At 43.2% G+C, this 27,168-nt stretch overlaps 1 protein-coding gene across 1 annotated transcript; it reads right to left on the minus strand.

The window, feature by feature from the left end:
- Nucleotides 1-371: 371 nt before the first annotated feature.
- LOC311020922 (uncharacterized protein) lies at nt 372-10,703 on the minus strand. The gene is made up of 7 exons (XM_084021188.1): nt 10,493-10,703; nt 9,239-9,372; nt 7,676-7,801; nt 7,471-7,498; nt 7,305-7,343; nt 4,345-4,492; nt 372-3,658 (listed from the first exon to the last, which is right to left on the minus strand). The coding sequence occupies exons 1-7, from the start codon at nt 10,521-10,523 to the stop codon at nt 3,613-3,615; spliced, it is 552 nt and encodes a 183-aa protein (XP_083877314.1). The 5' UTR covers nt 10,524-10,703; the 3' UTR covers nt 372-3,612.
- Nucleotides 10,704-27,168: the final 16,465 nt, after the last annotated feature.

The raw sequence follows: 27,168 nt of genomic DNA on the forward strand, positions 1-27,168 counted from the left end.
GGTCAAGTAGTGTTTTGGCATTTCCAGTTGCCATTTCCTGTTAAGTCATCTCGTCTCATGTTCATACAGTCTTTTTACCAGTGCAGCAACAGTTTTTATTGTAATTATCTTATAAGGTTTAGCTCAGATGAGATTTGAATGTGTGGCCGGAGAGGAAGCGGTTTGGTGATCATGTGAACATGAAGTTCTTTCATCTTGGAGAGTTGTGCACAGAAACCCCCTGCATGATTCACCTCCTCTCACACCATGTGAGCGTCGGCTCCACCCTCACTACCCAACGTTGTCCCTCCCTGGCAGAGAAATCACCTGATGTTCATCAGGTGATATGATATGCCTCTGCTGTTGTTGCGCAGCAATAAAACAACAACATAAACCTTTAAAATAGAAGTTTAATTTTTCAAATCAAATCACAAAAGCAAATCACAGTGAAAGCATAACAGAGAAAGATTAATGCAAACAAAGTTAACCGAAGAACTCATAATGGCCATAACCACCTCCTGGTGAGGTTAAATATATGTATAAAATATGTATTATCATTATCAAAATATTCTAGATTCATTCTATGTTGAGTTTAATACCCATAAGTATGAAAATATACATACTGTATATAATAATACATTATGTTATCAGCTCTTGGCAGATAACATTTATTTAAAGAGATATGTATTTTTACACAGTGGAGCTTCAGCAGACACAAAAGGTTTGATGATGTGGTTAAAGGGGATGTGGTAATGATACAGGGTGCTGAAACTACACTGTGGTGCTCTAATAGGAGTCAAATAGCTTCCACAGCTCAGGTTCATGTGAATACCAACAGATCAATGGGTTAGCCAATTCTTACTGAGGTTTGTGCTTGTTATTGTATTATTATTATTATTATTATTTCTCTCTCATCATACATGGCATCATCATGATGTGATTCAATTAAAAGTCTATGAATGATCTTATTGGATTAGTGGCTGTCCTCAAAGTGCACTCACTGGTGCCGCAGAGAGCCTCTTAGCTTCCACAGCCTCAAGAACTTTTCATCTGTGCACCAATTTATGACTGGTAACTAGTGGTTGTGAAATAATTATCATGGCAAAAATAGAATAATAAAATGTATATATATACATATACATACATACATGAACATGCATAAAATGAAACGACAATAGGACACAAAATAGGTGGGGGGGACTAAGGCATTAACGTGAGTGGAATAAAAAGAGAAGTCTTGAGAACATGATTTTTGGCAAACTGATCAAACCATAATACATAGTTCATGCATAACATCTTGGATATAATGGGCCCTAGTTTCGTAGACCAGGCGCAGTCAGCTCTCAGCGCACGTGCGCCACGCCGACGGGGTGTGTCCGCCTGTACTTTGCAAATTTCGTGCACCGCGCAGGCTAGCGCAGGCACACCTCCCGTCTCGCCCACCCGCGCAAGTGGGAAAGAGGGAGGAGAAGAAGGCGTGAGTGGGAGACGAGCAGGAGAGAAGGCGTGAGTGGGATTAACACAGCCGATTCAGATCTTCACCAATCAAATGAGCTCCTCTCCTCACCTTTAATGCGTTAGGGGAGGTTCAGTGCAAGTTCCATCATTTGACAACCCGATGACAGAAGCAGCGCCGCCGCTCCCACCACGCGCATCACGCGCTGTGCGTGCGTATCATAATAATAACAATGCCCATATTATAAAAAAACAGGAGAGAGAGAGGGAGATGTTTTGGTCCGAAAGGCTGAGTTTCCGTTACGCGTGCCATCCGCCTTTGATCTGACGTCAGATGTGACGGGACAATCTATATAGATATAAATTCACGTGTTGATTCAATGAGTTGCACTAAATAGTGTTTGTTGTGATTATTTATTGCATTTAAATGTGCCTGGAACTGTGGAAACCTGCCTGTGAGGTCTTGGTGACGTGTGCGCACTGCGCGCCGTCAGCCAAACTTCCACTCCGCCAGCTGTGATTCGCCTTGAATGAATGGACTTTATTTGCGCCTTGCGCCGAAAGTAGACCAGGTTGGAGCTGGCGAGCTTTCAGCGCAGTCTCGGCGAGGCTTTTTGCCACGAAACTTCCGCTACGCCAAGCTGAATCTGTGACGCCTCCCCTGCTGCGCCGCCACACCCATCTTGGAGCAGGCGATCCACCAAACTGGCCGTGCGCAAGGCCACCCTGCGCCGCCCTGCGCTGCGCCACAAAACTAGGGCCCAATGTGTTTGCAAAATGAAGCAAACCTATGAAAACACCGTTCCCGATAACTTTTTTCTGGCAGCAGTGCAGCATGTTAACATGACGATGGTGCTGGTTGATGTGTTGATGTGCTAGTGCTTGGGAGTGCTGTGTGTTGCAGGAACCCAATCAAAAACTAGGTATAACAGTCATTTTGCCACCTAAGAGCCAATTCATGACAGTGATATAAAGTTAGCTGCATAAAAATGTATAAAATCTGATATGAAAATGTAGTAATGAAAGCACGATGCTACCAAAAAAATGTAGGGGAATGCTGTGAAGAGCTTTTTTGGCATGAAGAGTTAATAATACAGCCGTGGATCTAACGGGGCGTACCCACCAAACGCGATGAAACTTCATCGCGCGACAAGATTACATGTAAAGTCAATGCAAAGACGCGATTAGACGCTTCATCGCGCCGGGCGACGCGATGGACGCGATAGCGCGGCGCGATGGACGCGATGGACGCGAAAAATCGCTTCATCGCTTCATCGCGCCATCGCTTCATCGCGCCATCGCGCCATCGCTCGAGTTGAAATAATTGAACTTTTGCGGCGAATTCGCGTGAAGACGCGCCGCGACAGCCTATCAGCGTTGAGATCGTCACCGACGTGCTGACGTACGGACGTCCTGGTGTTCCCTCGCTTTTTGCCACAATATTTATATATTATATTATATTATATATTGCCCATAATCAAAGTTGGGGGGCGCACGCACGCGCGCGCACACACACACACATACATACATATCAATCCCAGCTCTTTCACACACAGAGATCTTTTTTTTTGCGATTGTTTATCACTGGGGCTTATGGCCGGCTATGAAGCACCAGTTCTGGGCAGAGCAGCAGCTAAACCTCCCGGTCCTGTACCCTGGTTAGCAGGTCTTCAAACTGGGCAACAGTCAGCCTGAAGTACCGCTGGAACCGGCCGTCGTCCAGGCGCAGCTCCTGCAGGAGACGGTGGAACTCGCCGAGCTCACGCCGCCTCCGTAGGGTAGCATGCACCCAGAACCGACGTCGGCGCCTAGCCCGCAGACGAAGCTGGGAACTTCTCCAGAGTAGATACAGTGCAGCGATGGTGGTTATCTCAGCCATGATCGACGAGAGAATTAAATGGCGGAAGAAATGTTGTTGTTTGGGCGAGCTCGACGCGATGACGCGATGCCGCGATGAGGCGTTTTTTGGCATATTGGACCGGCGTCAAAACTGGAGCGTCTAGCGCGACGCGATTTCATTTGTCGCGCGTTTCAATCGCGTTCATCGCGTTTGGTGGGTACGCTCCGTAAGTGTGCAAGAAGAAATGAATTAATTATAACAAATGTAACAGATCAGAAGAAGAGCTTGAATTAAACCATTAAGTCCCATGTAGAAAAGTGAAACGAAGTTCCTCCACATCAGACAACCACGTCGTCCTGCGTCTTCACCGAAGAGTAAAAGCCTCTGAGGATTAGAAAACGTGACAGGTGAGAACAGCGAGGTCAAGTTTAGTGTTGGGTAACATGTTACAAAGTAGCACACTAGACTAGTGTTTCACAGTCGTTTTTGGGGGGGGGGGAGAACACACTTTGTAAAAATGACAATCATTGTGGTCGAATCCACAACAGTCCGTATCTATAAATAGATGTTCCTGACTTTCACCTTATATTATTTTGAATAGATAAACCAGCCATTTCAAGATATACGTTTGATAAGTCACAACTGAAACCATATCTACACATCAGTAGAACAAACAGAATGTAGCCTTTCATATTAGATTCAATAGTATAAGTTACAATTATCAGAATCAGCTGGGCAAAGGATGGAAAAGTCTTTTTCATTTTTGGTAACAGAAACGCAATTTAACCAGTGACTCTTCTCAGGAGGTAATGCTGTAACATACAATGTTAATGGTGGTAATGTTACCAGATGCTGGTCATGTTATATATTAATAGCGTGATTCAAGGTACCTGTTAACACCATCAGAGAGAATAGATTGTATTAGTGATTCTACTGAAACATTCATCACAATGCAATGCACCGATGTGGGATTTCCATCTGAAAATACAGCTCTTAAATCTTCTCATCACACATAACCTGCTCCAGTCCAAATAATAAATGTGTGCAGTAATGTTTTGACTCTGTAATACCTCAGAGATGCAGCTGCGACTGTAAAGGACCGACTCCAAGCATCTCTGAACCTGTAGCCCAGCAGCCCCAGCCCCAGCAGCCCCAGCCCCAGCCCCACCAGCCCCACGCTGATGCCAATGATCCAGTTGCTGGATGGCTCCAGAATTTCTGCCAAGAGAACAGATTGTTTGACAGTTTACCCATCAAGAGGCAACATTTTTAATTTACTTCAAAAGTGCAATAGTTCATTCAAATAATGTGGTCAAGCATGTTTTCATCATTAATGGTTACCAAAAATAGAGTTTGTCGCTTTCTTAAAGGGCAAGAGAACGATCTCTTCATCCAAATGTCAGGTGTGTGCAGACAGAAATGTCATTCACATCATCATGTGTGCCTTTTGAATCCCCCACACAACAGATGTTAAAAGGAAAACGACAATCAAAATTCATACGGTATTCCTACGGTCGAAGATCAATTAAATATTAATAAACACAAACAATCTCCCAAATCCAGAAACTAGAGTGATAAAATACTTTTAGATTTTTGAAGCATGAATGCAATCAGCAAAAGTAAAAAGCTGACGTTGGGCTATAAAAAAAAACTACATCACAGTCATGACTTCATGTCACCACCACTAAGCTAAAGGCAGGCGTCTTTATACTTGACGACATCACAAGTTTGAGACGTACTTCTCGGGTTTCTGGCTTTGAGAGAGAAGCTTATTTGATCTTTGTCACACCGGTACGACCAGCATTTGTCTCATTTTTGTGTCCCTTTTGTTTTCTTATATATTCCCCTTCCTAGAGGGATTTGTGTCTTTGAGGTTTACCACAACAATATTGTTTTGTTTTTTATTTAGTTTATGTTCTTGTCTTATTTTACTTTATTTTAAAATATGGTTAGGTCTATATTACAGCATGTATGTAATGTACGAGATAGAAATAACATATTTGAATTCTTATCGTAGGTGGTGTTGCCCTTTAACTGTAAGGTTGCAAGCAACGTACTCACTTTTCAACCTGATCACTTTTATGTTTTTCAATGAGAATGATGTAAAAATTATAAATCCTTCTAATATTGCAATCACATCCCAATAACAGTCAAAATGACCACCATTGGGGGCGGTTGGTGGCGCAGTGGATAAGGCAGCCGCCCCATGTACGGAGGCTCGGCCTTGGCGCGAAGATCAGGGGTTCGACTCCCAGCCCGGCGATCTCTTTCGCGCATGTCTTCCCCCTCTATCTCCCCTTTCCACACTGTCTCTCTCTACAAAAATCAATAAAAAAAAGGCGTGCATGGCACTCTAGCCAAAAAAATAATCTTAAAAAAAAAAAAAAATGATCACCATTGACGTTTTTTTAATTTTTGAAATCATGCAGCCCTACATTGTGGGAATGTTTGATTTGCTTAACTTAGCGTGCTTACCAGGTGGTGCATTAAAGCTGTGGTCTACGATTTGAAAGGTTTGAAAAAGCATCCCCCCCCACACACACACCCCTCCTCTCTGTGCTCCTTAATCCCTCCCCTCCGAGCTCGTATCGCCCTCCCCTCGTCCAGGCTAACGTCTCCGTCATAAAATAGACAATACTGCAGAGACAGGAAAAACTAACGGCATCTTTCACAGTCATAAGCCAGCATCGGCACGAAAGTTATCTGTGTCACAACATCCACAATAAAGACGAAAGATTACCTGCTCCAGGGCTCTCAAGTTTTTAACTTAGTTCAGAGGGAGATTTTGGCTGACCGTGCAATGCCGTCGCGTTGCCGCGAGTTTCGAGAGACGGGGCGCCGCCTCCCGCAAGCTCTTGAAAATCTTTTAAACTGACCGTTATCGATCTAAAATCAAGACAGATTCAGCAACTGCATAGCTTTTTCTCGCATAAAATGTTTTCAGAAACACATTTCGGTGAACTATTTGCGTAAATTAAGAAAATGTTTTTTTTTAATTATCTCGTTAATTTGTCTGCGTGAGAAATACTAGCTGTGGCGTGGGAACAGGTTGAAATGCATGACTTGAGAGCCCTGCTTTTCAACAGAAACCCTGCTGCATCAGCATCGCTCTTCAGATCCATATCTTCGCGGAGCTTTCGCCACCGTTCAAATGATGATCCAAGGTTTACTCGGGTCTGAGCCCTCTTTACGTCGTTGGTTTCTGTCTTTTCAGTGACAGACTTTCTCTTTCTTTCAGCCTTTGCCAGCGGGACAAGCAGAGGCTGCTTGCTACTGCCGCTCTGCTTCCCCTCCATACCTGAACTGCTCAGGGCAACAAGCGTCTTGTCCGCTCGTAGTTTCAAATGTGGAAGTGAGTCGGGACGAGGCGTGAGCAGGAGAGTGAGCGAGGATTGGATCAGAAAATTGATCCAATAGTAGCCATGCGGACCGGATGGCTACTACTGGATCAATTTTGGCTCAATTGACAAATCTTTCAAATCGTAGACCAGAGCTTTAAATCAGGGGTAGAAGTGCTCTTTTTACCTAAATAGAATCATGCTAATCTTTCAACATAATTTATTTTCCTGCCTTGTTGTGCATCTTTTGTTCACAAGCTAAGGGATGTGACTTAAATGCAGCGTAGTACAGACAAGTACAATCATTGAGTTACAAAAAAACTTCTTAAATACAAGGAAAACACTTTTTTTAAATATAGTTTGTTACAGTAACAAGAGTAAATGTAATGTTTTTACTTTCGCTTTACTTTCGTATTTATGAATGAAAAGTGCTTTGATGCAAAACATCTGCACTGTCATTCTAGATCAACAGGAAGTGGTGGCACATAACCTTTACATAACGCCCACTCAGGTTTTGACTCAAGTGAGAGATTTCATAATTGTTTTTCATTCACGCGTTCTGTCTTTTATGCTCAGTTCACATGTTTATCACACCTGAGCTGTTACCTGATACCACTTCTAAGATATCCGATATAAACTAATATAATATACAAATATAAACTAACAGATGATTTATTAAAGTTTGTTCCTACCTCGGCCGTTCTTCAGCCCGGCATCTTCACTGCAGTTGGCTGTAATTAAAGAACATTGTATAAATAACAATAACAATTATTTCAAACTGAATGAAACTAAATGAAAGTTATAATAAATAACCATATAAGTCACTTTGGACAAAACATGGCAGCTAATGATACTCACTGGTGCAGATGCCCATCAGTTTCCTCCCCTAAGCAGAGAGAATAGATTGTATTAGTGATTCTACTGAAACATTCATCACAATGCAATGCACCGATGTGGGGTTTCCATCGGAAAATACAGCTCTTAAATCTTCTCATCACACATAACCTGCTCCAGTCCGAATAATACAGGTAAGGTGTGCAGTAATGTTTTGACTCTGTAATACCTCAGAGATGCAGCTGCGACTGTAAAGGACCGACTCCAAGCACTTGCAGGTACGAAGAGTCCGGTCACTTTTCATCACCACCACCAGCTTGTCAAAATCATTCCCCTTATTTGCCAGCACGTGGTTCTACAGTCGACAAATGGAAAAAATCACAACAGTTTTACAAACTGGTTCAGATTTCCAGGTCACATGACCAGTGACCCGTGACCAGTGATACCTCGACCATCACCTCCTTCATAACAAGCTCACGTGTCACAAATTATACTGAAACACTCCTGCACAGAACTAGACCTGAAGATGTGTGATATCTTGCAATACTTTTTTTACAGTTAACAGGACTAACTGTCAGAAAAGTCAAACGCAGGTGTCACTAACATAAAGAATGGCTGCAGTCCATTCAGGTGTGTACAGGAGCCCTGAGAAGTGATATTTATAAAACATCAAAATATACATTCAGGTGAAGTCTGAAAGCTTTTCCTGGCAAAACTTCTGTTTTTTTTTTTCATCTCTAGGAACGGGTAAAAACATTTTTTTCCCGATGAAATTCTTTTTTTTGTCAGGATCATTTTCAGGATAAATATTGGATGTTGTAGTATTTATTTTTGACCACAAGAGACTCAATTGCAGGGATGTGAATTGAATGTAGCAAAGTACTTGACATAGAAGTGAAATTACTGATAGTTAGAATATGTTTGGGATTTACCAAAGAGAAAATGTCATGTGTTACTTCCTTCCTGATGGTATTCATGAATGAAAAGTGCATTGGTGCAAAATGTCTTTGATGTTGCAACTGTCTCAGTCATGAGTGACTGTAAACAGGAAGTGGTGACGCATAATCAAAGCCTCAATAAGAACAACACCTCAGTGTTTGCGAAACAAATAGAAAAGTGAGACAATGATGTTATTCACACTTCACTTTCATTCACATTTTCATTTCTCAAGTGAACACAATCAGGAATCAGGAAGTAAGCATTGACGTAAGTAGGCCGTCCAATTATTTTCTCCAGCCTGACTTTTTTGATTGAACGGGATTTTACAGTCCTGCCACAGCCACAGATGATTTTTTTTATTTGATTTTATGTCGGAGCATTTCATGTATTCATTGCTATCGGTATGTTATGAGGATTTCAAGTAATATAACAGATAGTGTTTCTGAATAGGACATAACACGTAGGTAAAGTTATGTGAATTACAACTCACCTGGAAGAAAACATGAATGCTTTTAGTCTCTTGTGGTCAAAATGAATATTACAACAGCAACAAAAATGTCACCTGACATTACTTTCAAACTTTTTTTTTTATCTAAAAAGTTAATCTTTCCAAGTTGGAAAGATTAACCTGTCAAAAAGTTGTTTTTCACCATTTTTTTGGTCCTAATCACGGGACTTCCATTGTGCCTGTGCATTGCACGGGTTCATCACTGATATTAATAAGTTACACCAGTGCTATCACAGGCTAATCATGTCTACCATGAGAAAGTATGCATAGTGTTTTGCCCTGTGATTGTTTTAACACAGACATGTATCACGTCAGAATAAAACCATCCCGGCTTGTCTGACTCACAGTGCTGTTCATCCAATGGTAGAAGCAGTCCGTCGCTTTGAACTTCGGTATACTGTACAGAGTCGCTCCACCATCCTGAGTGACGGAGCAGGGAATGTCCTCCTGAGCACTGCAAACCTTCACGATGACGACAACTGGGGGAAGAAGAAACACAAGAGAAAACTGCTGCTCAGATAACGTTGTTTTAGCAAAGATCATGTGAGCATTATTATGTTCGTCTTCATGACCGAGATGCCAAACTTACATGAAAGCATTCTACTGCCTGTAACATGGTGTTTAATGAATCTCCAATGTAGAGCAATCCCACAAACTGAAGAATGGTGAACGGCTGAGGTGGGTAGAGTAACCAAAAACTGTACTCAAGTAAGAGTGTTGTTACTTTAGAATAGTTTTACTCAGGTAGAAGTAAAAAGTAGTCATACAAAATACAGTTACCTGAGTAGAAAGTATTCAGTGAAAAAAACTACTCAAATACTGAGTTACTGCTGAGTAACTTCTGATTTACTGGTTCAATAATCAGAGCATGAATGTAAAATAGAGAAAATATAAAATATCAATGTGCCAATTCAGATATTGCCAAACAATATCCCTTTAACTAAAACAATAATAAATTCAATATTTACAAAATTCAGCCCCAAGAAACGCTAATAAATCCTCAACTTGCTTAATTTAGTAGTTTCAAAACATTCTCTTCTGTCAGACTGTCACTCATTTTCATATCAAAGCTTTTGAAACCAGCCTTTACGCTCCGCTGGTAATGCTAGAGATGTTTGGTGCATCTGGTGAAAGACGACCAGGAGGAGGGAGGGAGGCCTGGCTGTGGGCTTGGCCCGCGAAAGAGCACCCGCGGCCGGCCTTACTACCGAGCTCACAGATCCCCCTGGATGTCTGGACCGCGGAGATTTTTTTCTGGTGTCATGTGACTGCCGGGCTACGTTTGATTGGTGAAACGGAAACAGATCGCGCATTGAATAAAAAGGGATTAAAACATTTAAAGTAACGAGCGGAACGTAGCTCAACCACCTTTGGTTTTTACTTCGGGCTCTTAACGGGAACGCGTATCCAAGTCCGTGAGTCCGTGAAGCCCGGCCCCCATGCTCAAGCACTCACGCGGATGATGAAACATGTCATGTGTAATGCATACTTGACTCCAGACTAAAGATACCGCCAACGAATTATAAGTAAGGATGACTTATCGTGCAATGCACGCTACAGGTTGTATGGCTTCGGTTATTCGGTAAGAAAGTTACTTACGTGACATAAACACCAGCGCATTCCGCAACATCTTCTCCGCGCGCGCACCTGAGTCGTGTGAGTCGCACGTGCACACAGAAAACGTCTTCCCGGGACTCAACCGAAGCAGTCGTATGCGTCCTCTTCTCTCTGCCGGTCTGTGTGTGTGCTCTCTTTGATGATCCGACCGTCTATGTTTCTTTCCTTCCGCTGTCCTTCCCCCGACTAGCAAACCTGCTGAAGTAGCATGCCACTTCCCTGGGCACCAGTGGGCGGGGAGGGAAGGAGGGAGGGGGAGAGGGGTGGCTGATGAAATCTAGCATACAGAAGGACAGCGCACTGTATCTCATTGTGTCAAACCACACACCACACAAACCAGAAACACACCTCTCAGTCACTCTCACTGTATTGTATCCACTGCTGCTGTCCTCTTAGAGGTAATCATGTACTCGTTGTCCTGCCTGCTGTGACCTCTGCTGTTGCTGCTCTCATTAATTGTAACATTTCTGTCACATGGATCGACTATGATGTCTTTTGTTGTAGTTTTTGTGTATTACAAGTCTGTCCATCCTAGCAGAGGGATCCCTCCTCCTCTCCCCGGGGTTCGATGGAGGGTCCCGGGACTGAGGATGTTGGAGGCTGTCCAGATTGTAAAGCTCTCTGAAGCAAATTTGTGATTTGGGGCTATGTAAACAAAATACAATTTTATTGAACTTCTACATCAAAATGAAAGTCGCAACAATCCTTTTGCAAAATGGCATTTTTGCAGCATACTGGTGCACCAGCACCGTCTGAATGACGAAGCAGCAACAACACACTGATGTATTTTCATACCCAACACGGTAACACTTTACAATAAGGGTCCGTTAATTAACGTTACTTAATGCATTATTCAGCATGAATTAACAGTTTAATAAAAGTTCAATAACCATTATAATGTATTACTTAACATCAATTATCATATTAGTAAATGCATTAATAAGCAGTTAATTAATGTCTACTGCTCAGAGTTAATTAATACATTAATAAGCATTAATAAAGTTACATCCTATAATTAGTCATCCTTATGTATGCATTACTTAGTATTAATTAATATATTAGTTAATATGTTAATAATGTATCTAGTAATCATTTACTAATGGTGTTTGTTTGGAGTGATTAAGCATTAAGAAACAGCAACCTAATACATCTACTAATCATTCGCTAATGGTGTAAATGTTACCTGGATGGGCATTAATATATATTGTATTACTTAACATTAGTAACCTGATATAAAGCTTAATAAATTACAGGAGTGCCTCATAAGCATTACTTAACCATAGTTAACCATTACTGAATGCTATTTGGACCCTTATTGTAAAGTGTAACACATGTATCCCTTAAGTAACACATTATAAATGCTTAACTGCCTCATAAGCATGACTTAACCACTAATAGTTTAAATGTAGTTGAAGCAATCACATAAAGAATTTCACTCATTTTATTCAAAACAGAATAAAAAAGATTATCACAGATAACATTATAACATGTAACATAACATTAACTTGCAGAGGAGAGCTTTCAACAAACATGAACATCTCTTATTTGGTAACATGATAATATGGTGAGGGGGCATGAAGCACAGTGTGTGTATGTGTGTGTTTATGCTGCAGAGCCATATCAGGCTACCTCTGTTCGCTCCCTGTCGATCAGTCTTCCCGCTCAGTCAATCTACCCGTCTGTCTATATACCCAATCTGTCAGTCTACTTGTGTCAGTCTAAGTGTGTCAGTCTACCCCTGTTTCCACACTATCTCCCCCGTCAGTCTGTCACTGACACCCCCCCCCCCCCCCCCATCAGTCTATCTATCCCCGTCAGTCTCCCCCCCGTCAGTCTGTTTCTGACCCCCCCATCAGTCTATCTATCCCCGTCAGTCTCCCCACTGTCTGTCTGTCTGTCTGTCTATCCCTGTCATTCCCCCCATGTCTGTCTCTACACTGTCCATCAGTCTACCTGTTTGTCCATGAGTCTTCCCCCCTTTGTCAGTCAATCTATCTGTCTCCCCACTGTCTGTTAGTCTAAACTTTCTTTGTTGTGCACAGGAGCTTTCTATCATCCTTCATTTTATTTATTTTAGCAGAAATTACTTGGTTGGCCTTTATAACCTCCTCGCATCTTTTAGCAAAGTCCGCCACCGTCCCTCCCTTCTCCACCTGATCATATTCTTCTGGAGCAGTTATTGCGAGCTCAGCAATCGCTGCAGTCTTCACAATAGTAAGTCTGTCTACTCCATACTTCTCAAAGGATTTGGCCATATTCTTCCCCGTCTTGAAAATGGCAAGGACTTCCTTGTACCTCGTCACCACATCTCCTGGTCCTCCAACTAATATAAACACACAAGAACCAGAAGGAATGTATCATTTGAATCATGAGATTGGTGAGAATAAAATACATAATCATTGTATTATAATGTCAATGTCCAATGTGCCGCGGGACACACTGATCCCATGTGACACCTCAACACAGTGTAGAAAGGTAAGATTAATATACATTTTACCCTCATTTCCAAATTTGCCTCATTGAATAGACTCTCATAAAAGTGCAATACAAATGTAATAAATAGATATTTATTTTCACTTTCACCACACTTTCCAGACCCATAGATATAAAGTTTATTATAATTGTTTCATATTTTTTCCCAAAATGAGCCAATATTTTCCAAAAATAGATTCAAAGTGGAATATTTGGGATGAAGATATTGCAGCATTGACTGTGTCAGTAATTGATATAATAGATTTTGATGCATTATTACTTTTGGAACAATGAGAGTAATGTACTGTAATTCTGGCATATAATAATTTTATTCCACGAATACTAGTGATGTCCAACTGAAGCTTCGTGAAGCATTTTCTTTATTTTCTGAGCCCAATAGATGGCGCTCTCTGTTCAACAAAGGGTTGAAGGCCGATATATTTCCATTGCTTTCAACCCTTTGTTGAACAGAGAGCGCCATCTATTGGGCTCAGAAAATAATTTGTTTTATAGTTTATTTGATCAAAAGAAAGTCTCCACTCACCTATTAGATGAGTGGAATAGCATGTTTATGCAGACACAGTGTGTGTTGTGTGTGTGTGTGTGTGGGCTCTATTGATTTTTTTTTTCTCTCAGCCATATTCACACTCACTCTTTTATATCAGTTCTAATATGCCAAGACCATTTCATTTAAATATATATTTATAATATTTATATATTATAATATTTAAAGTAGCCTAGAATCTTCACTCACCATCAGAGAGCTGAGTCCTGCAAATATCATGTTCTGATGATGTGACATCTGAAAGTTTTTCCTCCAGGAACTCAGCACGTGCTTTCCACTTGTCCCTTTCCTTTCTCAGAGTGTCCATGGCAGCTTTGGCAGTTGGGGCCTCTGTAGTCTTATTACCTATTTAGAACAGAACATAGAAATTCCAAAATTACCTAAATTTGACTGGTCAAATTATGGTGTGTATCCCAGCTTCCTTCCCTAACGTTAACGTTAGCAGTAACACTTTATTTGAAGGGTGATGAGACATGACACTATCATAGACATAACAGAGCACATGTCATTGATGTCGTCAATACACAATTTCATGTCATTAGTGAAATTTAAGTTTACAGATACTGTTTTATTACTTTCAGATTTGTGCACAGTGTGATTCTCTTTTTTTGTGAGTATATTTTTTCTAAAATGAGAGGCTGAAATTTAAGTTCACTGATATGATAGTAATAATTGGAAATTTGTTCTATCTTTTGCTGTATTATTGTTGTAATGTAAAAGGGGTAGGTGAGGGTGAGACGGGAGTAGATTATCACTCCTGTCCCATCCCACTCCCACAAAAATAATCCTGTCCCTTCCCAATCCCAGAAGAATGACTCCGATCCCATCCTGCTCCCGTGTTTAGCCGGAGTCTTTCATTTAAAAACAATTGAAAAAACCTGACCTATTGTTATTACAATTCCAAGTCCTTCCCGCTCCCGTTGACTTTTTTCCTGTCCCGTCCCAATCCCATCATGACTAGTGAAATTGACTCCCATTGCATGTCAGATGTCAGCCTATATTAGGTGTATTAGCATTAGCTTCTACGCACCCTTTCGGGTACATGACTGAGAAGTCAGTCTTTGAAATGTACCGATATAAACTTCTTCTTCTCCATTATTATTCAAGTGTCACTCAGTCAAATATGACACCATCTTTTGCAAAGTTGACATTTTGTCAGAATGATGTATTTGTTATGACAACTTGAATTGTGAACTTTGCAAAAAAGTGTCATAAATGCAGTGGCGTGGCGTGGGGAAAATTTCCGAGGAAGCCAAGTGAGACACAACCTCTAAACTGTGTATGTTTTACGGGGTGGGAGCAGAAAAACGGATGTTGCAGTTTATATGTTGCTATTTCCCGTGGTCGGATGAACTATTAGAGCGCCCCGCATCATTTTACCAGGACTGACACACGCTGAGCACCGACTCTCTCTCTCTCTCTTATATCATGATTCAGGGAGCAAGAAAGCTGTGAAAAAGGAGACAGGGCCAGCAGAATAGCCGCTGTAGCTTGGCGCTACCAGCTAGCCACTCAGTGCGGACGTAATTCTCCTCATTAAAGGTCCGAAAACCTCTCTTCCTCTCCGTACAGACAACGTACTACGGAGCTCAAGTTTTGGTGTTGGCCGGCCGTCAGATTTAATCCTGAGTTGCTGTTGTAGAGGCAGTTTAGTAAAATTATTTTTTACTAAATACTCAAAATCTCCATAATCACGCTTAAAAAATCATCTAGTTTATCAAGAGATGAACACAAAGCAACAAATCTTCCATTATTTCATTCATTGATGTTGACGTTGATAACATACTGTGATTTGATTGGCCTGGTGCCAACGAGTTCCCGGCTTCCCTTTACACTGTCCTGACCAATCAATAGCCTCACCTGATTGGTCAATCATTCTTTCTTTTTTTCACCAAGGGAGGCCTCCTCATAGACAACAGGGTGCAGTAACATGTTTTCAACGCTCATTCACCCCGTAACATTTAGAGGGGTGCTGTTTTACACATCATGAAACGAATAATTAAATGAATAATTAATGAAGAGAGACAGGAGATGACAGACACATCACAGAGGGATTACGGAAACTGTTAAAAAAGTGATTTTATTAAATGATGCAAGAAAACGCCACTGCATAAATGTAACATTAAGAGCTAACTGTTAAACGTTGTTAGATTATTCTTACCCTGATTTCCAGATGAATTTCCTTTTCTCGGTTTCTTCTTCTGTGTATTTAGACTGGTCCTGTATGGAGGTGAGACGACAAGCTCATCCATCTTGAGAAGCCCGTAGTCGCGGTCTGAGTGGTCAGTGCGCGCGAAGAAAACGTATGCTGCGTTTCAGCCAAGAAAAAGTTATGCTGCGTTCCAGCCAGCTCGGAAATCAGTCTTTTCCGAACTCCTACTTTAAAAAGTGCACCGATCAATGTCGGTGCTCCCACTCGGGAAATTCCGACACTTCTTGGAGAGTCAGTTGTCGCACATCACACAGCAATGTCCAATGTCAAGGTCTGGAACGCTTTGAAGACAGAAATGGGAGTTTTCAATGGGGAAATCCAGAGTTCCGAGTTGCCATGAATGCAGCATTAGCGCACCGGAACTCAGGAGTTATCGCGGTAAACACAGAGCACAGTATGCGTGGGTTTAAGCTAGCAACGAAGCTGAGAGAGCTGACAGAAGGCAAAAAAAACACTAAGAATCACCTCAAACTTAAACTGGCTCCAAAAGAAAAAAGTACTGAGAAGGAAGATCAAGTGTGACCGGTGTCACCATAGCATGAAGCTAAAGAAAAAGAGAGCTTCCGTGGACCGATTTGAATGGTAGGTAACTTTAGCTTAAACTTTAACATTGTGGGATAACTTTTTTAGTCAGTATTATTATTCAGTATTATATCAGTATTATTATTGTTATTATTATTATTATTACATTTGAGTAGAACATGCAAACAAGCAGAACATGGAAACTGCTGTTAACAAAGTATTTGGGTAGTAAAACCAGCATTTTTAATGTATCCAAGCCTTCTGTATCGTAGCTACATGTGTGAAGTTTTTAACACATCAAACCGATTGGAAATTGGTCGAATATTAAGCGAATAATTGGAAGAGTTAATACAAGCCTTCTGTCGCGTGCACACAGCGGTCTGATATTATTTATTTATTATTATTATTTATTTATATTTCTTGATATTGCTTAGTGCCTCTTACCCATACCTATACATTCACTGACGGCTCTGGCGGATTCAAATGGCGGCTGTTTAGGCGTCTATCTATATTATGCCTATGGCTGCCCCCACCAGTTTGTCATATAGTATTGACAGTCTTGTACCAAGGCTAGTGGTGCCTGAACCCACCACATAATGTGTTAGCTAATTTATACCTCTGTCATTATTGTATTTTCCAGGAGGTGTTGCAAGCGCAAGAAGTCTATTCGACACCAGTCGATTTTCACAAGATCGAAGGTGTCTCTGTTCAACTGGATGCAATTTGTGTACAGGTTTGACAAATAATACATTTATTTCTGTTTGGTGTTTGGATGTGTGTAGCCCACTAAGCTCCTGTTGTCACAATACTGAGATTTCTAACTTTGGCAATATTTGTCTATATTTCAAATGTTGTTGACAATACTACACTAAGTAAATCAGTGGCAGGTTACCTTTAAGTAAGCCTAAATTAATGTATGGCTTTTACTATACATTAGTCATTGGGTTTTGACTGTAATTATTTTGCACTATTTCAAGGTTTTCTCAAGGACTGAGGTTGCGCCAGCTTGATTTCATGATGGACAACGTTGCTGGGTCCTCAAGAACCCTTTCAAGAATGGCAAAGCAACTGAGGGAGGTCTGCGTGACAGCGATGGAGAGGCTGCGTCACAGAGAAGGACAGAGAATAGGGGGAAGGAGGCATTTCGTGGTGAGAGATGAGAGTCACTTCAGACATAAAAGAAAGGTAACTTTTTATATTAACCCCCCCCCCCCCAAAAAAAAAAAAAACTATAGCACTCTGATCGTAGCACTGTTGCTCTTGAAGTACTACTTTACTCAGATGAGGACCTAACACTTGTTCTGTTTTTAGCTTTTACTTTATCGGCAATGATACGTTGTGGTTTCTTTGTCTCCTTCTTTTGACAAATGTACTTATTGTAAGTCGCTTTGGACAAAAGCGTCTGCTAAATGACCTAAATGTAAATGTAAATGTATTAACTGCTACAAATTGTTCAGCTGCTAATTATGACTTGTCTATTATCTTGTCTTGTCTATTATGACTTGACCGGTACTAGTCTTGTGATGCCCGACGTTCAGATCGAGACTAGGCAAGACTTTCCTGCTCCTTTCTGAACATTGATAATGATGCATTTGTTTGCTACTTCCTTTGGTTCAATTTGAATATTTCCATGGGCAGAACAAGTAAATGAAATTAAATGAAAATCTGTGTTAGTCTGTCATCCTCAACCAATGGCTGTGTTGTGGTTAGCTCTGCTCTGTTATCAGAAATATGTTTAGAAAGAAGAGTTTAGATGTTATGTCAAAGACATTTACCAATTGAAGAAAGGCACCAAATACAAGCGCAACAGTACAAGTGAGGCGCAGTGCATGTATGCGGTCTCCAGCCGAGAGCAGGGTGCAGATTTTTATTTTAAAAGTTGGACCAGGGCTCCCGCTCCATCCCGCTCCAATTTTGCTCTGGGGCCACCCATGCCTGACCCACAATAAGTTTGTTTTCTAGCTGGATCTGTATGTTATAGTAAAGTATGTAATTGATTCAATTATTTTTCAAATTGTGGGAGGGAAGAGACCTGAAACAGAACTCATACTGGACTCTGACGATGCCAGGTTTGGATTTAAGTGTACAACGCTGCTTTTTTTTGGACAGGTCCCTGAGCAAGGAGCAAGGAAATTCTCACCTGCTCTTGTCCTCTCAATCGCAGAGAAACGATCGGTTTGCTGATTGACAGAAGCCTAGTTGAAACAGCAGGCCATCATTTATATTGTCCATGCTTATAGTGATGAAAAACGGGAATGTATGGGTAAAAAATGGGACAGAATCATTCCTATTGAAACTCTTAAATTTGGCTATAGTAATCATCCATTTATAGTGATCATTTTCACTCAGACAGATGTGACTATTGGACTCCATAGTAATCTTGCATTCTACTTTGTCTAATCTTTGTCAAGTTGGTGTTGAAGTGGCTGTCAGTGTGATATACAGTTGTTAAAATTCTACAATATTGCACCTTAAATATTCCTACTAACATTATTAATTATCTGACACAATGTGAATAACCTCTTGTTTCTTGTTCTGTCATTTTTCCCAAAACACAGTATGGAAGGGGCAGGATGGTTGGGGGCTGGAAGCGGAGGAAGTGGGGGTTCGGGATGCTGGAGGTGCAAAGCGCTCGGAGGCGACCAGGGCGAAGACAGCCAGGGCAGCACCCTCGAATATGGTCGGGGAAGCCGGTGCTTCGCTTGATGGAGAAGAGGTCGAGGAGGGAACTGGTGCCACTCATAGCTCATCATATCAAAAGGGGCTCATGTGTTATCAGTGATGAGTGGCGAGCCTATCGAAATGCTCTGCCTCAGCTGGGATACAGGCATTTCACAGTAAATCACAGTGTCTCTTATGTCAATGCTGAGACAGGGGCCCACACCCAGCACATCGAAAGGGCATGGAGGTCATATAAACAGACAGTATGGAGATTAAGGGGAAACCGCACTGAGCAGCTGCTCATAGACCACCTTTACGTCATCGAGTGGCACACGTGGCTTGGAGGAAAGCATCGACATGGTCCGCTAGGCAGGCTACTTCATGACATGAGACCGAAATACAGGCAGACTAACAGGCAGTGGGGAGACCGACAAGACAGAGACAGACAGGGATAGACAGATAGACAGTGGGGAGACTGACAGGGATAGATAGACTGACAGTGGGGAGACTGACGGGGATAAACAGACTGAAGGGGGGGGGGGGCAGTGACAGACAGACAGTGGGGGAGACTGACGGGGATAAACAGACTGAAGGGGGGGGGGGGGGCAGTGACAGACAGACAGTGGGGGAGACTGATGGGGATAAACAGACAGACAGTGGGGAAGACTGAATGGGATAGACAGACTGACAGGACAGGGTCAGTGACAGACATACAGTGGGGAGACTGACGGGGATAGACAGACTGACAGGGCGGAGTCAGTGACAGACAGACAGTGGGGAGACTGATGGGGATAAACAGACAGACAGTGGGGAAGACTGACTGTGATAGACAGACTGACACTGACTGATAGTGACAGACAGACAGTGGGGAGACTGACGGGGATAGACAGACTGTCAGACAGTGGGGAAGACTGACTGTGATAGACAGACTGACACTGACTGATAGTGACAGACAGACAGTGGGGAAGACTGACTGTGATAGACAGACTGACACTGACTGATAGTGACAGACAGACAGTGGGGAGACTGACGGGGATAGACAGACTGACAGACAGTGGGGAGACTGACGGGGACAGACAGTGGGGAGACTGACGGGGGGGGGGGGGGGGGGGGGTCAGTGACAGACTGACGGGGGAGATAGTGTGGAAACGGGTAGACTGACACACGTAGACTGACACAAGTAGACTGACAGATTGGGTATATAGACAGACGGGTAGATTGACTGAGCGGGAAGACTGATCGACAGGGAGGGAACAGAGGGTAGCCTGATATGGCTCTGCAGCATAAACACACACACTGTGCTTCATGCCCCCTCACCATATTATCATGTTACCAAATAAGAGATGTTCATGTTTGTTGAAAGCTCTCCTCTGCGAGTTAATGTTATGTTACATGTAACAAGACACCTCACCCCAATTGCTCCTGACGAGCTGGCTGTCGCCTTGCGTGGTTGACTCCGCCGTCGGTGTGTGAATGTGTGAGTGAATGGGTGAATGTCAGTCATTGCTGTAAAGCGCTTTGGACAAAAGCGCTATATAAATGAGGCCATTTACCATTTACCATTTGTTTTCTCAATGATGAACGCGTGTCTAATGCAAGAAACAGTGAGTAGTGTGTTGTAAAATTAAAAACAAGTGCAAAGCAGAAAATGTCTTTGAATTATTGATGCCTTTACCAGTGTAATTAAAAAAGTGAGTTTATCTTAAAAAAAACAGAAACACATGAAGAAAACACAACAAAAATATGTTACTTAGACTTTCCTCCCCTTTCCTTGATTTCTGAACACTGTTTCTCACACACTGATGCAGTCACTCTTGTTACAGAGCAGAGGCTGGGGGGCCCCCTGGCTGCCGGGGCCGGCTGGCTTTAAGCAGGTCGTTGTAGGACCACTCCCGCTCCTTCACCATCTCGATGGACAGCTCTATCTGCTTCTTCACTGGCCTGGAGGACGGACGTCTCTGAGGCTTACGGCAGTTGGGAGAGGAGTCTGGCTCCAGGCCAGAGTTTGGATCACTTTGGCCCTCCGTGGCCTCCCTCTCCAGAGCGCAGATGGGTAAAACCCTGCAGCCTGTGGCGGTGTTCGCTCTGTGCTTGGTTCCGTACACCGAGCTGGGCATGGGCCGAGCCTTGAAGCCCCGTCGCTCCTCTTCGGGCCCCAGCTTCCCCAGCTCTGCCACGATCTTCGCCTCCTTCTTCCTCCTCTCTCTCTCCAGGAAATGGAAAGGCTGTGGCGAAGCAGCAGCAGAGGCCTTCTTACTTGTGTCGCTGCCATGACTGCTACCTCTTCGGTTGGAGCGCTGAATGGGGCGTCGGCTGATCATCTCGTAGAGAGGGAGATGTATGTGCGCCGGTGCTGGTGTTGCCCGGAACTTTTTCTGGCATTCCTGGAGCTCCTCCTGCTCCCGTCTTAGCAACGTGTTCTCCAACTCGATCTCCGACCGAGTCCGCACCTTGTGTCTCTTCCTCTCCTCCTCTCTCAGCATCATCTGGAAGGGTTTGGGCACGGTGACCTTGAAGTTTGACCTTACCCTGACCCCAGTTTGACGGGACATTCTTCCCTGTGTAGTCGGACGGGAGGCCTGGAATCGAAACTGCTTCTGGGTCATTGTTTCGTCAGGGCTCAGCAAGAAATACCTGGAGAAAAGAGAGGAGGGAATGAAATGTGACAAATCATCTGAACTGATGACAAAATGTCATCTTGGAATCTTAATACAATTAACTTCCTCCTCACCCGGCTTCCTCTCCAAATTTAAAAACATGTCTGCGACTACTTCACCAACCTCTCAAAGGTTCGGTCCTTGACAGGATTCCTCCTTTGGTTATCCAGCTCCAGTTCCCCCGTGCTGTCTCCTCCACAGAGCTCTGATTGATCTGAACCGCTGGATGTGTCATGGAAGTCCAGCTCCTCCTGGGAATTGATCCTCTGCAGTTTTCTGGCAGCGCCGCTACTGGAGGGTGCAGCGATCATATATCATTATATGACTTGCCAACGAAGACACCTTTTAACAATCTAAAATAATTGATCACACAGCCACAATGTGTCTGAACCTCATTGTTTTTCCATCATTAAATATGATGTGTATGTTAACATCCAGTGGTGCAGTCAGAACCACCTGGAGCTTAACCCCAAGAAGACTGTCGAGATGACAGTGGACTCTAGGAAAAGTCCCCCACCACTCCTCCCCCTTGCCATTCACAATGACACTGTGTCCAATGTGGATTCCTTCAGGTTCCTGGGATCAACCATCTCACAGGACCTAAAATGGTCTCCCCACATTGACACTATCCAGAAGAAGGCCCAGCAGAGGTTATACTTCCTGAGACAGCTAAGGAAGTTTAATCTGCCTAAGGAGCTGCTGACTACTTTCTACTCAGCGATCATTCAGTCTGTCGTCTGCACCTCCATCACTGTCTGGTTTGGGTCAGTCACCAAACGAGACAGGGCCAGACTGCAACGGACAATACGGGCTGCAGAGAGGATTATTGGAGCTGACCTCCCTTCCATCCAGGACCTGTACCGGTCCAGGGTCAGGAAAAGGGCAGCAAAAATCTCTACAGACCCCTCACATCCTGGTCGCAAACTGTTCAACCTCCTTCCCTCTGGTAGACGATACAGGGCACTGTTTGCCAAAACCAGCCGACACAAAGACAGCTTCTTCCCCCAAGCTGTAGAAATAGCACCACCCTTACACTGAACAAAGTGAACCAACCTGTTCTGCTCATCTACCTCATGTCATGTGCACTTCAATCTTACAGTTACAATATTGTTATTAATACATCATGGTTGCACTGAACTGCCTTGCACTATATTTATATTTAATTTTAAAACTTAAAACTCAGTCTATACTGATACTGCACTATTCCCACCCTCTTTTCAATTGTATATTGCATCCTGCGTCTTGTCTGTGCCTGTTGGGGTGTCCACGACCATGGCAACCTTGACAGGCAGACAAGGCCGCACTCGCCCTCCGGGACAATTGTATTACATTAATGATTTCATCATTCACACCAATTACATTATGTACAGCATTATTACATTATCCCACCCATAGCATCTATTTATCTGTAAATGTATATATATACTGTATTTATTAATTTATTCTTTTTTGTTATACATAGCTTACTGCCCTTATTCTATTTCTATTTTTTTCTATTTCTATTTTTACTGGGTTTTTTTGTGTGTGTGTGTGTTGTACTTGAGAGCAAAGGTTAGTTTGTTATGCAAACCTGGCCAATAAAGTTGATTCTGATTCTGATTCTGATTTGTATTCTTCTGAAAGGTGAAAAATAACATATTTATTCTATAAAAAAGTAAACCTGCATAATATTTTATGCTGAATACAAAAATGTAATTCAAATATGCTTGGTTATTTTTTACATTTTCAGTAGACTACATGCTGGCAGGGGAGAGAGTGTCTTAAACGTATTAAAACATTCATCATAAGTAAGAATCACAATTAATCCGATTAAATGCATTTATATAGATTAGCAGATCGATTTAGTAGAATATATAGGACTGACAATCGATTCATCGATTAATCGAATGAATCGTTACACCTCTATCATTGACTGTGGAACAACAATGCGACACCCAAGTGTAATAAGTCCTTCATTGCATAAAAGTCTTTTACACTCTGTGGAATGTTACACTCTCTTTCTGGCCATCCTTCTTTGATCAGCCGTCTCACGCACTGTAGCTGCTCATCTTTCTGTGTAGCCACCCTCATCAAGTCCAGCTTCTGCTGTGATATTGGCCAACAGTGTATGACAGTGTTAACATGACAGGCAATGACAGACTCTGTGGTGTTGTCACTGTCCTGAATTGGGCTGCGTGACAGTGTATCAGCTATGACCAGAGTCTTTCCGGGTGCGTTCTCTGCTTTGGCGTTAAACCGCATCAAGCGCATTAAAAGTCGCTGACATCTCACAGAAACCGCATCTAAATCTTTACTATTAATCAGCGGCACCAGCGGCTTATGGTCTGTAATGAGTCTGAATCTGTCCAGTCCAACCAGATATTTCTGGAACCTCCCACAAGCCCATACTCCAGCCAAACACTCCTTTTCGATTTGTGCATACCTGGACTCTGCTGATGTTAATCTCCTGGAACAGCATGCAACAGGTTTCCAGCTTTCGTCGTGCAGCTGTAGGAGGACACCTCCCAATCCATAACTGCTTGCGTCTGCTGAAACGGTTGTCTGTCTTTGAGGATCATAGTGGGCTAAAACAGGTGAGGTGACGAGGGCTTCCTTGAGTCGCTGGAACGCTCGCTTCTGTGGATGATCCCATGTCCAGGAAGTTCCTCCCCTCAGCAGGTCATACAGGGGCCCTGCTGCTGATGCCAAGTCTGGTATGTATTTACTCATGTAATTGATCATGCCCAGAGCTCGTTTGAGTACATGAATGTCTGTTGGTTCTTGTAGCTGAGTGACTTTTCAGGGTCAGCCCTGACTCCACTGGCATCTACTATGTGACCCAGGAATCTCAACTCTGGCTGTCTGAACACACATTTTTCTTTGTTGAGTTTGAGACCTGCCTGCTCCATCCTCTCCAGTGTGTTCTGCAGGCCAACATCATGTGAGCTCCTTTCCATGGACAATGACGTCATCCATATGTACTGCTACTCCCTCTAGTCCCTCCAGCAGTTCATTCATCTTGCGTTGGAATATCTCTGGAGCAATATTTATCCTAAAGGGTAACCGCTTAAAACAGTACCTCCGAAAGGGTGTGATGAAGGTAGTTAGCAGGCTGCTGTCCTCATGCAGTGGGATCTGCCAAAAGTCTGAGGCTGCATCTAAAGATGTGAAAACGGTAGAGGCTGACAGCTTAGCCAGAGTCTCTTCTGTTGTGGGCATCTGATATCACTCTCTTTTGATGTTCTCATTTAGTTTGGAGCCCTACACAGATTCTCACTGCACCTGTTGGCTTCATTACCGGCACCATTGGGGCGCACCAGTCTGTAGGTTGTGTGACTCTCTCTATCACACCTTGCTCTATCATGCGTTTTAACTCTGCTTCGACTTTAGGAAGAAGTGGTAGGGGAACTCTCCTAGCGCTATGTACAGCGTATGGTACTGATTCCTCCTTCCAGTGGATCTTAACTGGCTCTGTTTTAAGAATCCCTTGGTGCTCTGTTCTCTTAACCTGCTGTACTCTTTTCACTAACCCCATCTCTACAGCCGTCTCTCTACCTAGTAGATTGCTAACTGTATGCCCTTGTGCTACATATATGGTGAAGATATACCTTTTCTGTTTATGTAGGGTACTGTGAACTGTCCCACAATGTTTAATGCACCTCCGGGGCTGTCTAATAGTCCACTGCTACGGACTAGTTTTTGCTTTGGCCTGAGCATACTGAATGTCTTTAGGTTCATTACAGTAACATCTGCTCCTGTATCAATTCTGAACCTTACAGGGGTGTTTCCTACATTTATTTGTTCTATCCAATGCTCAGCACTGCCCTGATTTGCTTTACTCACTGCCCCAAGATAGAAGCTTTCCTCCCCATCTTCACAGTAACTAACCTCTCTTATTGACTTAGAGGCCCTTTTTCCCGCACTTTCTGCACTCAGAGTCCACTGCTGGGCACTTTGCTGGGATTTTGTGTCTCTCTTTTCCACACCTGCGGCACCTCGAGTCCTCTGAGCGGGCTTGTTCTGGTCCGTCCGTTCTTTTCCTCGCGTGCTGTCGCCCACCTCTCCTCGCTGGACGCCGGTGTGACACCTCCTGCATGTTGAGAGTAGTCTGTTGCTCCTGCTGACTTATCTGCTGCGCGACGTCCTCCGCTTGGCGAACCATCTGTACCGCCGTCTCCAAGGTGAGGTCCGACATGAGCTGCAGTCTCCTCGACAGCTCTTTGTCGCGGATGCCGACGACCAGTCTGTCTCTTATGTGCTCGCTCTTTGTCTCTCCAAAGTCACAGTTCTCACTCAGTTCATAGAGAGCTTGAGATGACTCTGCCATCTGGATTTGGGATTTTTGTACTCTCTGATAGAAACACGCTCTCTCGTGGATGGTGTTTTTCTTCGGTACAAAATATGCATCAAATTAAGCAAGCACTGTGTCGTAGTCGTCGTCACTCTCATCGCCAACGAAGGTGAAAGATTTAAAAATATTCTCGGCTTCGTAGCCCATGGCGTATATCAATGTGCTAACCTGGACCTCACCGTCTTCATTACTTAGCTTAGCTGCGAGCCTGTACCGAGAGAATCTCTGTCTCCACGCGGGCCAGTCGCCAGGCCGCTCGAAGTTGAAGTTTTCCGGCGGGTTAAACTTCGCCATAGCGTCGGGTGTCTTTCCTTCAGAACACTTCTGACACCATGTCAAATAAGCGCTGGCCGACGCAACTTATTTGTGCTCAAAGTGTCCATTTTATTTAGACACCACGACAGGATACCTATCACAACACTGTCCTTCTTAAAGGGATAGTTCGGAATTTTGGACATTAGACCTATTTTCCAAGTCAGCCGGTGTGTTCAAGACGTCTGGAGACGTTTTCAAGAAATTTCATTCAGTTCTTCTAGTTGCCGAGTTACCGACTCCACAGTGCGTAATTGTGGGTTCGTGGGGCTGTGTGCTGCCCGGTGTTTGAGTGAGCTCCGAGGCCTTTTCAGACAGCCTTGGGGGCTTAAGGGCCGACAAATCGGCGGTGTTCAGGTGTGTATTTACCGGCTGGATTCCGAGCAGCACGTCTAAGAGTTTTGAGTCCAACGGAGCAAAGTAAAATTCCGCTGCTGCTGAGAAACTAGTCCCACAAAAAATGGATGATTCATGCGATGCGAGGTTAGTTTTGTTTCAAATATTATTCTATCAACACAGATATGTACATGGACAGTCTAGTGTTTTAATTGATTTCCCTCGGGTGCACTGTGGAGTCGGTATGAGTGTTTTTAATGCCATGCTATAACTAGAACGATTGACTTGCGCTAGCCATAGCACAAGCGAACTCGGCAACTAGAAGAACTGAATGAAATTTCTTGAAAACGTCTCCAGACGTCTTGAACACCGGCTGACTTGGAAAATAGAGCTTATGTCCAAAATTCCGAACTATCCCTTTAACAACCCCTGAGTCCCGGAGACTCCACCCACAACTGGTTCTGGACCTCTGTGATTGGTTATATCAGATGTCAGTTACCAATAAACCCATACCTTGACACTCTCCTCGCTTTTCTTTCTCTCTTTCTGCTCAGGCAACGTCTGTAAGTATTTTATTGTGTAACATCGAGT

This window comes from Eutrigla gurnardus, assembly GCF_963514095.1.
Source record: "Eutrigla gurnardus genome assembly, chromosome: 11".
In the NCBI taxonomy this organism is placed as follows: Eukaryota; Metazoa; Chordata; class Actinopteri; order Perciformes; family Triglidae; genus Eutrigla; species Eutrigla gurnardus.